Source organism: Mustela nigripes, chromosome 7 (assembly GCF_022355385.1).
Source record: "Mustela nigripes isolate SB6536 chromosome 7, MUSNIG.SB6536, whole genome shotgun sequence".
Classification (NCBI taxonomy): domain Eukaryota; kingdom Metazoa; phylum Chordata; class Mammalia; order Carnivora; family Mustelidae; genus Mustela; species Mustela nigripes.
In genome coordinates, this window is record NC_081563.1 from 50,433,619 (window position 1) to 50,447,076 (window position 13,458).

The window sequence follows — 13,458 nt, forward strand, 5'->3', positions numbered from 1 at the left end:
GCCTTCCTCCATATCATTCCCAATTCTTCACCTATTTAAAAAAAAAAGGTCATATTGTACCATTTACACATGTAAATGTAAATCATTATCATTTAATACCTACCAAAACTCAATTATGAGAAATATTTATGACAAACTATCTGAATGTCTTGTGCCTCCTTTCCTCTAGACAAATAGTCTCTAAATTTTTTGATCATGCAGTCCTACGGATGAAGTATCTTTGAGCACAAATTACCAAAGTAGATATTTCTAATTATAAATTGACTGTACTCATATATTATAAAAGATATAGAGAAATATATATTTTTAAAGGTTGAGAAAAATATACATCTAACTTTTTTTTTTTAACACCTCTCTTTCTACACTCTACTGACCCATTCTGCAAGCGTCCTTCTTTGGAGAGCACTGCTCTAGATACCCTAAAAATTTTATTCTTGGGTTAAAGTAACACTCTGCACTTGCTGACCCCTGGAAATGAACCTTGACTGAACTCCCTAACCTAAGGTCATAGTAACCTTATGGGTGTTGTTACCGAATCTCTTGTAAGGATGCTGTTGAAGGCTGTTCTATATACCATGGTGCCTTCTTTACGAGGACAGATGAGAAAAATTTCTCTTAGGTCTTAAATATCTGTAACGCTTTTGAATATTTAGTTTGTTTTTATATTACAGACTTATGTAATTGATGGCAAAATTCTAGCAACACTAACTGTGAGAAAACATAGAGTGAAAGTTGTGGCTTACTTCTGGCAACCATATCCATAGGTATATTGATTGATTTCTCCTCTGGCTTCAACTTGTCTTCCCATCACTACCAACCCTTCATCAATTTATTTATTTTTAAGAATCATGTTGTAGCTCACCCCTCCCTGGCTTCAGTTTAATTTTCTACCATTCTAAATCTTCATTTACTCAAAAAAATCATTACTGTATTACTTATGTATGTATGTGAGTGTATATATGGGTATGTATATATGGGTATGATGTATATATGGGTATGTATGTTTTTAAAAGTACCTCAAAATTTCTTGAAAGACAGGAAGGAACGAATAAAAAAAAGCCAGGCACTATTGGTCAGAATGGAGAATATCCGACACTGGCAGTCCCCTGTGTCAGGGGTTTACTTTGCAGATTCTGAAGCATTTAGTAGCAAAGCCCTTCATCCAAAGGGTAAGTCGTAACTGAGTGTCGATGAAAAGAATGACAACTCACAATAGCACTGTACTACACTTTCTCACTCTTTTCCAGCTGGTAAGAAACGTTATAGTGAGGAAAGGGCAATTGGCTTTTTTTTCACCTGTGTGCAAAGCTTAACTAAAGAGTCCATGAAAAAGGCAGTCACATTGCCAGATGGAATTTGTAGCCATGTACCTGGATGTGTTTCCTTCTGGTGTGCTCAGAAGTCATTTGGGGATGAGCCGTATTCAGTGCTTTCTTGTTCTTCTTGTTCCGCCTCTCAAAGAATCTCCTCTGATGGTCGGTGAGGCTGCTGTACAATTTAATTCGCCTGGGTGACAGACAAACTCTTTCTTGGCCAAAAGCTTGGATCAGTCGGGCAGTGTCAATGGTGGAAATAGAGCTGCTCCTCTCATGCAGAGTCACCTCTCTATCTGTTTGGGTCAACATATCTGATTCCACTGGAGAAGTGGTGGTGGAAACAATGTTGGTGGGGGTGTCTGTAAGCAGCTCACTCTCCTCTGAGGGTCTAGAATCTGAAGAAGTGTTGTTTCTGTAATAAAAACCTGGCTGTTTTCTCAGGATATACTTATCAAATTTAATCTGTTCAATTTTAATCTGATTGGGCTTCCCAGCTTGATGAGTAGAAAGCACCTTGCTTTTTTTAAGCTCTCCTGCAGTTTTATGGAATTTCTCTAGGCTCTTATACCGCTTCTTTTTCTGAAGCTTGTTTTTCTGCTGTTGCTGTCTACCACTCCATTCCTTAACATCTTGTTCTCCTCTGCTATCATCTGGTGTGCTTTCGGAGGTCCGGAGAGAGTACGTGATGGGATTCTGAAGAAGTTTAGCCAAACGATCAAGTCGTTCCACCAAGGATAGTTCTTTCCTGTCACTGAACTCAGGAGGTTTCTTTTGCCTCTGTCGCTCCTGATACTTGTTCCAGAGTTCATTCAAACTCACGCTGTGCTGAGCTGTTGGCTCTGGGGTGACCTTATGATCCTTTTTTTGATCATTAATTAGCTTGTCACTTTTTGGATAATCTCTAGCCCGACTTTTAGCAGTATGCATCGCTTCATTTTCCAAGTTTACATTGATACTGAGGCTCTCTATTCTGGTATAATCTGCCTTCGTCTTTTCCACATTTTGGTGAGGTGAAGGAAGACGAGTGTGTTCTCTTTGTTTGTCTGGATGATGCTGAAAGAAATCTTTCCAAGAATGTCTCATGAAAACACTCCTTCCTAAGGATTCATGGCAAAAATCTTGATCACTTGGTAGGTGCACTGGATGATGAAAGTAAAACTTGGCTGACCTGAAGACAGAATGGGTAGTATTTTCAAATTCTGAATGACATCTGGACTCTGAAAAGAAGAAAGGAGAAGATTCTGAAAGACTTTCAAAATGTCTGCATTCCCTTTAGAAATGGTAGTCACACTTAATTCTCTAGATACAGAACAAAGACCTAAGGAAAGTTTTATATAAAGTTTCAGGAAATTAGCTGCCTCCACAGAGGAGGCATACGCCTATGGGCCAGACTGACACAATAAAACTTCAAGGGACTAAGGGTCAAGAGACTGGTATTCTAGGTTAGATTCTGCCACAGACTGGCTGTGTGACCTTAGGAAGGCAGTTAAGTTCTCTGGATTGTAACAGCAACTGCTGTGCATTTACTACCTGCTACATGCAGAGTATTATGATATATGCTCTGTATCTGTCTTTTTCCTTTTAATTCAATTTTATTGATAAAACTGAGAGAGAGGTACTGTTAACCTCATTTTCAGTTAAGAAATCTGAAACTTCATTTTCATCATCAGTAATTAAACCAGTGGGATTAAAAAAAAACCTCTTCATATGTCTTAGCGGCTTTTAAAATTCCTTTCTCTGAACCATCTTTACGTTTCCTCCCAATTTTTTTTTATTGTGGTAAAATACACCCAACTTAAAATTTACCATCATCTCCAATTTCTGACAGCCATTATTCTATAATAAAACAGGCATTTTTAGATATAAGAACATCTTACAAATCTTACAATTATAAACCCTAACTGTAAATACTAATATACCCGTTTCTGGAGTTCTAAGTCATATGGGGAAACAAAGATAGATATGCAACAAAGTAACAACTGTGACTATGGGATCCTTTTCACTCACTGTATAGATTATTGGCAACCAGAATTTTCTTTACTCTGAGAATCCCTAAGACAATTTCCCCAGACTACAATAAGATAGATGCATCTGTTTTTATAGCTAAAGTATAAAAAGACTCTCAAACCTCCCAACAAATAAAAGCCCAGAACCAGAAGGCTTCCACGAGTAAATTCTACTACATATTTAAAGAATACAAAATCTTCTCAAAGTCTTCCAAAAAGTACGAGGAGGAGGGAACACTTCCAAACTCATTTTATGAGACCACTATTACCCTGACCCCAGACAAGGGCACTACAAGAGAAGGAAATTACAAGCTAATATTCCTAATGAACCCAGGAGCAAAAATCTTCAACAAAAATATCAGCAAACCAAATTCAACAATATATAAAAAGGATCATACATCATCATCTAGTGGGATTTACTGGAGGGATTCAAGGATGGTTCAATATCCACAGTTAATGTGATACACCAAATTAACAAAAAGGAGGATAAAAATAATATATCTCAAGAGATGCAGAAAAAGTATTTGAGAAAATTCAATACGTACTTATGACAAAAACTCTCAACAAATAGGTATAGAAGGAATCGACATCAACATGATGCAGGTCATACATGACAAGACCATAACTGACATTATACTCAATGGTAAAAATCTGAAAGCTTTTTCCTTAAGATCAAGAACGAGACAAGGATACCTACTCTTGCCACTTTTATTCAACATACTACTAGAAGTCCTGGCCAGAGTAATTAGGGGAAAAAGAAAAAAAGGCAGTCACTCCTGTCTTCTTCCAATCTGTTCTTCAAAGAGTAATCTTCAAAAATGTAAATTAGACCTACCATTTTCTATTTAACAACTTTCTTTTACTCTTAGAACAAAACTCAAACTCCTTAATAAGGTGTACAGGTATCTCACCATGCATTACTATCCTTCTTGATAATTATATTCCAATTATGCTGGCCTTTCCCCTTGTTTCATTAAGTAGCATGAGCAAAGGCATAAAAGCAGGAAGCATTAAGCAAACAGTTGAGTGTAAACATTCAGTTTATGTGGTTATACAATTTGCAAAGTAAAGGCAGTAGATAAAATAAGGTAGGAAAAGTTACTTGGGACCAAAAGAACAGAGAGCCCAGAAATAAGTTTACCCAACTATGATAAACTGATCTTCAATCAGAGTGCTTAGAATACCCAGAGGGGAAAGAACAGCCTCTTGAACAAATGGTGTTAGAAAACTAGGTATCTGTAGGCAAAAGAATGAAATGGACCCTGACCTTATGTCATACACAAAAATCAACATATGGGGTGCCTGGGTAGTTCAGCTGGTTAGGCGTCTGCCTTCGGCTAAGGTCATGATCTCAGGGTTCTGGGATCGAACCCAATGTCAGGCTCCCTGCTCAGCAGGGAGTCAGTGTGCTTCTCACTCTTCCTCTGTCCCTTCCCCCGCTCATGCTGTCTCTCTTTCCCAAATAAATAAATCTTAAAAAATCAACTCAAAATGGATTACAGACTTACATGTAAGACCTGTAACTATAAAACTCCAAGAAGAAAACAAAGGGAAAAGCTTCATGACACTGATCTTGGGAATGATTTCATGGATATGACCCCAGAAGCACAGGCAACAAAAACAAAAATTTACCCTAAAGATACAAACGTAGTGATCCAAAGGGGCACGTGTACCCGTATGTTTATAGCAGCAATGTCCACAATAGCCAAACTATGGAAAGAACCTAGATGTCCATCAACAGATGAATGGATCAAGAAGATGTGGTATATATACACAATGGAATACTATGCAGCCATCAAAAGAAATGAAATCTTGCCATTTGCGACAACATAGATGGAACTAGAGCGTATCATGCTTAGCGAAGTAAGTCAAGCGGAGAAAGACAACTATCATATGATCTCCCTGATATGAGGAAGTGGTGATGCAACATGGGGGCTTAAGTGGGTACGAGAAGAATAAATGAAAGAAAATGGGATTGGGAGGGAGACAAACCATAAGTGACTCTTAATCTCACAAAACAAACGGAGGGTTGCTGGGGGGAGGGGGTTTGGGAGAAGGGGGTGGGATTATGGACATTGGGGAGGGTATGTGCTTTGGTGAGTGCTGTGAAGTGTGTAAACCTGGTGATTCACAGACCTGTACCCCTGGGGATAAAAATATATGTTTATAAAAAATAAAAAATTATATAAAAAAAAGCAAACAAAAAAACAAAAATAAACAAGTGGAACTACCTCAAAATAAAAAGGTTCACCTTGCCTATCCACTACTATAGGATGTATACCTTAGAAAGAAAAGTAACCTCTTACATACCATTATCAAACCCATCTAATTTTCCATTGATATGATACTAAAGTGAAGTTTATGTTCAAATTTCAGCAATTTCCCCCAAACTGTTCTTTGTAGTAATTTTTCTCCCTGGGCTAGAGTCCAATCTAGGATCACGACTACATTTAGCTGCCATGTCTCTTTTGTATCCTTTAATCTAGGATAGTTTCTCAGCTTTTGTTCTTCACAACACCTACATTTTTAAAGAGGACTGACAAGTTATTTGTTGAATATCCTATAATTTGAGTCCTTCAATTTGAGTTTCTGTGAGTTTCACTGTGATTAAAGTTATGCATTTTGAATAGTTCTATAGGAGTGATGTGTACTAAGTACATCGCATGTGAAGTACTCAATTTCAATGTTTCTTATTACTGGTGGATGTTAATTTTGATGTCCAAAGTTCTCTACTGCAAAGGTTAACTTTTTTCCCTTTGAAATTAATGAGCAATGTGGGAAGATATTGCGGGATATCTTGAGGCTGAATAAAATACCCTTCTCCCCGGTAAGTTTTCACTCACTGGTTTTCTAACTCTATTTTTCCTCCTATATTTAGTTGGCACTGTACTATAAAGAACAGCCTCCCCTTTTCTTATTATCAATGAATAATGTATCTTATCTGTTTTAAAATCCATATGGATACATGTTTATTTATATTATTCTTAATTATGTTCAGTTAGCCAACATATAGTGCATCATTAGTTGTTGATGTAGTGTTCAACGATTCATTGTGTATAATACCCAGTGCTCATCACAACATGCCTGATTTTTTTACTACGCATGACTTTTTTAAACCTTTTGATTTAGAAGAGTTTAGTCTATTGTATTATACTGTGAACACAGTACAAATACTTTTCTATAATTCATGCCCAGTTTCTTCTATTATTAACACCTTCCATCAATGTAGCACTTTTTTTACGTTTAATGAACCAATAAAAATGGATTGTTATTAACCAAGGTCTACACACTATCTGATTTCCTTAGTTTATACCTAATGTTCTTTTTCTATTCCACGATCCCATATAGAAATATTGCATTACATTTAGTTATCATATCTCCTTAGGTTATTCTGGTCTGTGACAGTTCCCCAAATTTTTCTTGTTTTTCATGGCCCTGACAGTTTTGAGAAGTACTGATCAAATATTTCATAGAATGTTCATTTGGGTTTTTGATGTTTTTCTCACAACTAGGCTGGTGTCATACATTTTGGGGAGGAAGACTTTAAAATGCCATTCTTATCACATAGTAAGGGAACATACCATCAGCGTGACTTATCACTGTTGATGTTAACTTTGACTACCTGGCTAAGGTAGTATTTGTCAGTGTTCTTCACTATAAACTTAACTTCTGTCCCCTTCCTATGCCAAACTGCTGGGAAGGAGTTTACTTTGAGCAATCCACTCTTAAAAAGGAAGGAGTTATGCTCTGTCTCCTTAAGGGTGGAGTGTCTATATACTCCATACATATTCAGACAGCTGGAATTCCGCACAGAATTATCTATTTGCTCCCATTATTTATTGATTTAATTGTTTATAGATATTAATATGGATTCATAAAAAAGGACAAAAACAACTGAAACTAAAGGCTGGTTCTTACAAAAGGTTAACAAAATATTTACCCTTCGGTTATCATTCAGTATTACTATGCTGCTCAACTTGTGGCAACTTTCATCACTGGCAGTTTTTTTACTTGGCCCTTGTGTCCCCTTGGCATACTTATCATTGTCAGGTTTTCTAACTTTCCAGCACTAAAGACGCTCCTGGCTCTTCTATATTTTTTGCTCTAACTGTAGAATCAGCCTATTTTCCCAGGAGCCCTGAAAATATGTTTTTGTGGGTTTCATTTCTGCTTTTCATTTTTACTTTTTATGCTTTTTCACTCATGGTACTTATGAGTTTGGTATTTGGGGGAATATTTTGAGGTCCCAGTTGAAATTTCTTCAGAGAGATGTGTATCTGCTTCAGCCTTTAGGCATATGAGTTGGCACTACGAAGCTAGGGCCATTTTAAATAAAATTCTGGGCTGGAGAATTTTCAGATAACATGTAGTCCATTGCAAATAAATCGTACCAGTGCAAAAAGTTGGTCTGCAGTTACAAATTTCAGGATAAATTTGCCACTGCCTTCTTTCCCTGAACTCATTACTAAGGTTGAGACAGGCGAACTTCCTTGTTTTATTCTTTTGCACGGATGTGTTTATTTCTTATTTCTTATTTTACTTAGATTGCAGCCTACTGGAAACCCAAGAAGGACTTTTCCACCATCAGTGTGCCCTAAGTTCTATATTTTGTTCCCGACTTCATGTAGACATTAAAATTAAATCCCAGGGCAACCCTCTCAGATCCCCTCTCTCTTTGGGAGCTTTGTACCATTGCTCAATAAACTTCACTATCACTCAATAAACTGCTTTGTTGCTCACCACAAAACAAAAAGAAAAAAAATCCCAGATCTACAGAATTCAGCTGAAACCTTAGGGTGACAGTCTGCTTTAGTGCTTAATTATCTCTATGGTGCATTCCTGCTTTCACCCTGTTTTTGGGACCTGAAGCTGTTTAACTGCCATGTCAACTCTGAAAAGTGTTAGAAGATAGTTTTTTTTTTTTTTTTTTTTTAAGATTTTATTTGATAGAGATTACAAGTAGGCAGAGCAGCAGGCAGAGAGAGAGAGAGGGAGAAGCAGAGAGCCCAATGTGGGGCTCGATCCCAGAACCCTGGGATCATGACCTGGGCCAAAGGCAGAGTCTTTAACCCACTGAGTCACCCAGGCGCCCCTAGAAGATAGTTTTGAGGGATGTATGTCTGGGTGGCTCAGTGGGTTAAGTGTCTGCCTTCAGCTCAGGTCATGATCCCAGAGTCTTGGGATCAAATTCCACATCAGGTTCCTTGCTCAGCGAGGAGCCTGCTTCTGCCTGCTGCTTGTGCTCTTTCTCTCTCTCTGACAAATAAATCTGAGTGAGGAGTCTGATGCAGGGCTTGATCCCATGACCCCTAGGTCAAGACCTGAACAGAAACCAAAAGTTGGGAGACTTAACCAAATGAGCCACCCAGATGCCCCAGGTACAGCTATATGTTGGGAAAATTTATGGTTGTAAATGCCTATAAAAAGAAAGCAGAAAGATCTCAAGTAAATAACCCTCAACTTCCACCTTAAGCATTAGAAAAAGAGCACACTAAAACTAAAGCAAACGGAAGGAAATTATAAAGATCAGAGTAGAAATTAATGAAATAGAGAATAAAAAAGGACAAAAACAAAACCAAAGGCTGGTTCTCACAGGAGATTAACAAAATAGACAGACTTTAACTAGATCAACCAAGGGAAAAAACTAAGAAGACTCATATAAAAAATGAAATAGAGAACCAAATTATTACTGATAAATATAAAACTAATGTCAGCATTCTAGATCTAGAAAGTGATCAGGGAGCCTGATGCGGGGCTCAGTCCCATGACCCTGGGATGATGATCTGAGTCGAAGGCAGAACCAGCTGAGCCACTAGGCACTGCTGACATTCTGTCTTAAACACAATAAGGTTTTAGCTGTGGATTTTTCATAGATGCCCTTTACCAGATTGAGGAAGTTCCCATCTATTCCTAGTTTGTTGAATGTCTTTATCAACAAAGTGGGGGAAAGAGGAGGTTGGATTTTGTTAAATGCTTTTTCTGTGACTTTGAGATGATCAAGTGAGTTTGTGTTTTAGTTTGTTGATTGATTTTGAGATACTGAACCAATCTTGTATTTGTGGGATAAATCTTACTTGCTGAAGGTATATAATATTTTTTATGTGTTATTAGATGTTAGTTTGCTGGTATTTTATTGAGGCTTTTTGTGTCCATATTCATAAGAGATCTCAGTCTAATTTCTTGTCATGTCTTTGTTGGATTTTATTATCAGGGTAACACTAGCCTTATAAGATGAATTGAGAAGTGTTCCCTTCTCTTTATTTTTTAGAAGAACTTGTAAAAAATTAGTTTTAATTCTTTAAATGTTGGTAGAATTCAAGGGTGAAGGTGTCTGGGCCTGAACTTTCCTTTGTAGGTAATTTTTTAAAATTACTAACTCAAACTCATCATTTATTTTCAGTCCATTCAGATTGTCTTTTACTTCTTGAGTTGTTTTCAGTGGTTTATGATATTCTAGGAATGATTTGTCTATCTATAAATAAAATCTTAAAAAAAATAAAAATAAGTTATCTTTAAATAAAATTTTTCAGATGCCCATAGAACACTTCTAAAGAGCTTTATTGATATATAATGCACATACAATTCACCTGTTTATTGTGTACAATTCAATGGTTTTTACCCTATTCATAGGTGTCTGCAGCCATCAACAGTTGATTTTAGAAGTGTTTTTATATCCTCAAGAACAAACCCTATATATACCCTTAGCTATCACCTATCTTACCCCCTCATTACTCCCTCCCGATCTACTTTGTCTCTATAGATGTCTATATTCTGGACCTTAATACAATAATTAATTATTGTGGAATCATATAAAATGTAGACTTTTGTGACTGGCTTCTTTTAACTCAGCATGATGTCTTCAGGTTCATGTAAATTATAACACATAGTGATATTTTATTCATTTTAATGGCTGAATAATATTTCATTGTATGTATATGCCACAACATTTCATCCATTTGCCCATTAATGGATATTTGGGTTGTTTCTACCTTTTGACTATGATAAATAATGCTTCTATATAAATATTCATATTTATATATAAGTTTTTGTGTGGATATATGTTTTCATTTCTCTTGGGTATATACCTAGGAGTAGAATTGCTGGGTTATATGGTAATTTTAAGTTTAATCATTTAATGAACTCTCAGACTGTTTGCCAAAGTTGCTGCATTATTTTACATTCCCACTTGCAGTATATGAGGATTCCAATTTCTCAACAAACTCAATAACACTTCTTATTATCTAACTTTTTAAAAAGATTTATTTATTTGAGGGAGCAAGCAAGTGTAGGGAGGAAGTACAGAAGGAGAGGGAGAGAAAATCTCAAGCTGAGTGTGGAGCCTGATGGGGCTTGATCCCACGACCCTGAGATCACAACCTGAGCCAAAACCAAGAGCTGGATGCTTATCTGACTGCATTCCCCAAGTGCTCCCTAACTTTTTTTATTGTACCTATTCTAGTGGGTATCAACTGGTATATCATTTTGCTGTTGATTTATTTATTTGTCAGAGAGAAAGGGAGAGAAAGATAGAGAGCAAGCACAAGCTCCAGGGAGAAGGAAAAGCAGACTTCCCACATAGCAAGAAGCCTGATGCAGGGTTCGATCCATTTCTTCTTGAAGATTCTCTATAGAGTTTTGTTAGTTTATGGTCTGTTCTGCATTCCTCCCATCCCCAAGCAATGTTCTCTCTCCCCACTTAAAAACGTTTTCATTTTCATTTTATACACATTTTTATGCTAATGGTTGACATATGTGTTATAGCCTCACAGTGGATTGCAAATCAGTGTAAAAATATTCCTCCTTGATTACTGCAACACTTGGGTGTTGTCTATATTAATATCATGTCTCCAAATTTCTTTTTGATATGACTCTAGTTTTCCTTTTACTTTCAACGATTCTGAGTCACTTTATTTTTAATGTGTCTGCTATATAGCATGAAACTGAGTTTGTTTTTAACCCAATCTGAGTTTTTAAAAAATTGATTAATTTATTCCATAAATGTATATAGCGTTGTTTTGTTTTGTTTTCTTTCTAATATGCCCCGCAGCAAAGGCGGAGCACAATGTGGGGCTCAAACCCTCAATCACAAGATCAAGACCTGAGCTGAGATCAAGGGTCGGAGGCTTAACCAACTGAGTCGCCCAGGTGCCCCAATGTTTACACAGTCTCATATGCTCTCCATTCTCTATTTTATAGTATTTTTTTCCTTTTCAGGTCTTATTTATTTATTTGGGTGAGAGAGAGAGAGACAGAACACGAGCAGAGGGAGGGGAAGAGGGAGCCAGATGCGAGGCTTGACCCAGGTCCCTGGGATCAGAACCTGAGCTGAAGGCAGACACTTAAATGACTGAGCCACCCAGGCACCCGGTATTTCTTCTTTTGTTACAAATTTACTTTTTTCTTTTTCCTTCCCTCTACTCTCCCATGACTCCTATAATTTTTCTAAATATTTCAGATGTTTTATACTTTAATTTTAGTTTAATTCTTTTAGAAGTAACTTTTATAATTTAAAATACTGTAACTTACACATGTATTTCTTGATTTATCAACTTAAAAGATGAAATTTATCATCTTGAATTTATCTTTAACAACTTAAAAGATAAAAGCTCACTTATATTTCTTTTAGCCTGCCTTTCTTCTTTCTGCCTGTCTCCTTGCTGATTTTTCATTTTGTTTTTTTGCCTTGCTTCTTCTGTGTGGATGTCCGTACAATGTGCTCTTTTTCTTTGAAGTTCAGTACTGTCACTAGTATATGTCTGGGTGTTGATTTCTATATACAAATTTTTCTCTAGGACTGGGGTATGTCCTTTTAAATTACAGGTTCAGTTTTCCTTAGATATCTTATTATTTTTTGTTGTCTTCTTTAGAGACACTAACAGTTATCACTATGTTAGACTTCCACTGTCATTCCTCAAATTATTTTTTTCCAATTGCTTTCATTTCCTTTTTCTGTTACAATTCTTTTCCTTCAATTTGTTCTCTGATCTCCTAAATCTCTTTATCTTGTTATTACCTAAACTTTATTTAACACATTTCATGTCTTCTGTAATTATTATGGCACAAAACATTCAGTAAAAACTTTCCTGTCCTATAGAATATGTTTTTACAGCTTGTAGTTCCACCTTTCTTTTTCCAAGTTATGTCTCTGACACTACCAATTGCTGAGCTGCAATTTTGTTTTTTCATCTTATTTATTTATTTATTTATTTATTTACTGTGGTAAAAAACATCCAACATTAAATTTACCATCTTAACCATTTTAATGTACATAGTTCAGCAGTGTTAAGTATATTCACATTGTGTGCCACAGAATTCTAGAACATCTTCATCTTGCAACATTAAACACCATATCCACTAAACACCAATTCTCTCTCTGCCCTCTCTACCAGCCCTGTGCAAATACTTTTCTGTTTCTAAAATTCTGACTACTTTAGATACATACTTCATAGATATGAAACACACAATATTGTCCTTTTGTGACTGGCTTATTTCACTTAGCACAAGGTCTGTGAGTTCATCTATGTTGTAGCATGAGAGAGGACTGCCTTCATTTTTAAGGTTACACAATATTCTACTGGATGTATGTACCTCATTTTCTTTGTCCATTCGTCTGCTGATGGACATTTGGGTTGTTTCTGTAACTTAATTGTAAATAATGCTGTGATGAACATAAGTATGCACATATCTCTGGGATTTGGTTTGAATTATTTTGGATACATACCCAGAAGTAGGATTGCTGAGTCATGGTAATTCTATTTCAAATTCTTTGAGGAACTGTATTTTCCACGATGGCTGCAACACCATTATATTCACACCAACAGTGCACAAGAGTTCTAATTTCTCTGCATTGTTGGGACAATTGTTACTTTCTGTTCTTTTTGCTCACATCCTAATGGGGTATGGAGTGATATCTCATTGTGGTTTGTGATTTGCATTTCTCTGATGATTAGTGATAGCAAGCATCTTTTCATATGTTTGATGGCTAGTCATAAATCTTCTTAGGAAAACTCTATTCAAGTCCTTTGCCCATTTTTAAAGTGGGTTTCTTTACTGTTGAATAACAGAAGTTCCACGTATAATCTGGATATTAACCAATAACCATGATTTGCAAATACTTTCTCCTCATTCCCTAGGCT

The 13,458-nt window shown here is 36.4% G+C and overlaps 1 protein-coding gene across 1 annotated transcript in view; it reads right to left on the reverse strand.

Annotated features, from left to right (window-relative positions):
- Nucleotides 1-13,458, reverse strand: part of ALMS1 (ALMS1 centrosome and basal body associated protein) — a 197,964-nt gene that overhangs the window by 36,604 nt on the left and 147,902 nt on the right. Inside the window, exon 17 of the mRNA XM_059405835.1 lies at nt 1,371-2,533. Within this exon, the coding sequence (XP_059261818.1) occupies nt 1,371-2,533 (1,163 nt within the window). The remainder of the gene's footprint in view (nt 1-1,370; nt 2,534-13,458) is intronic.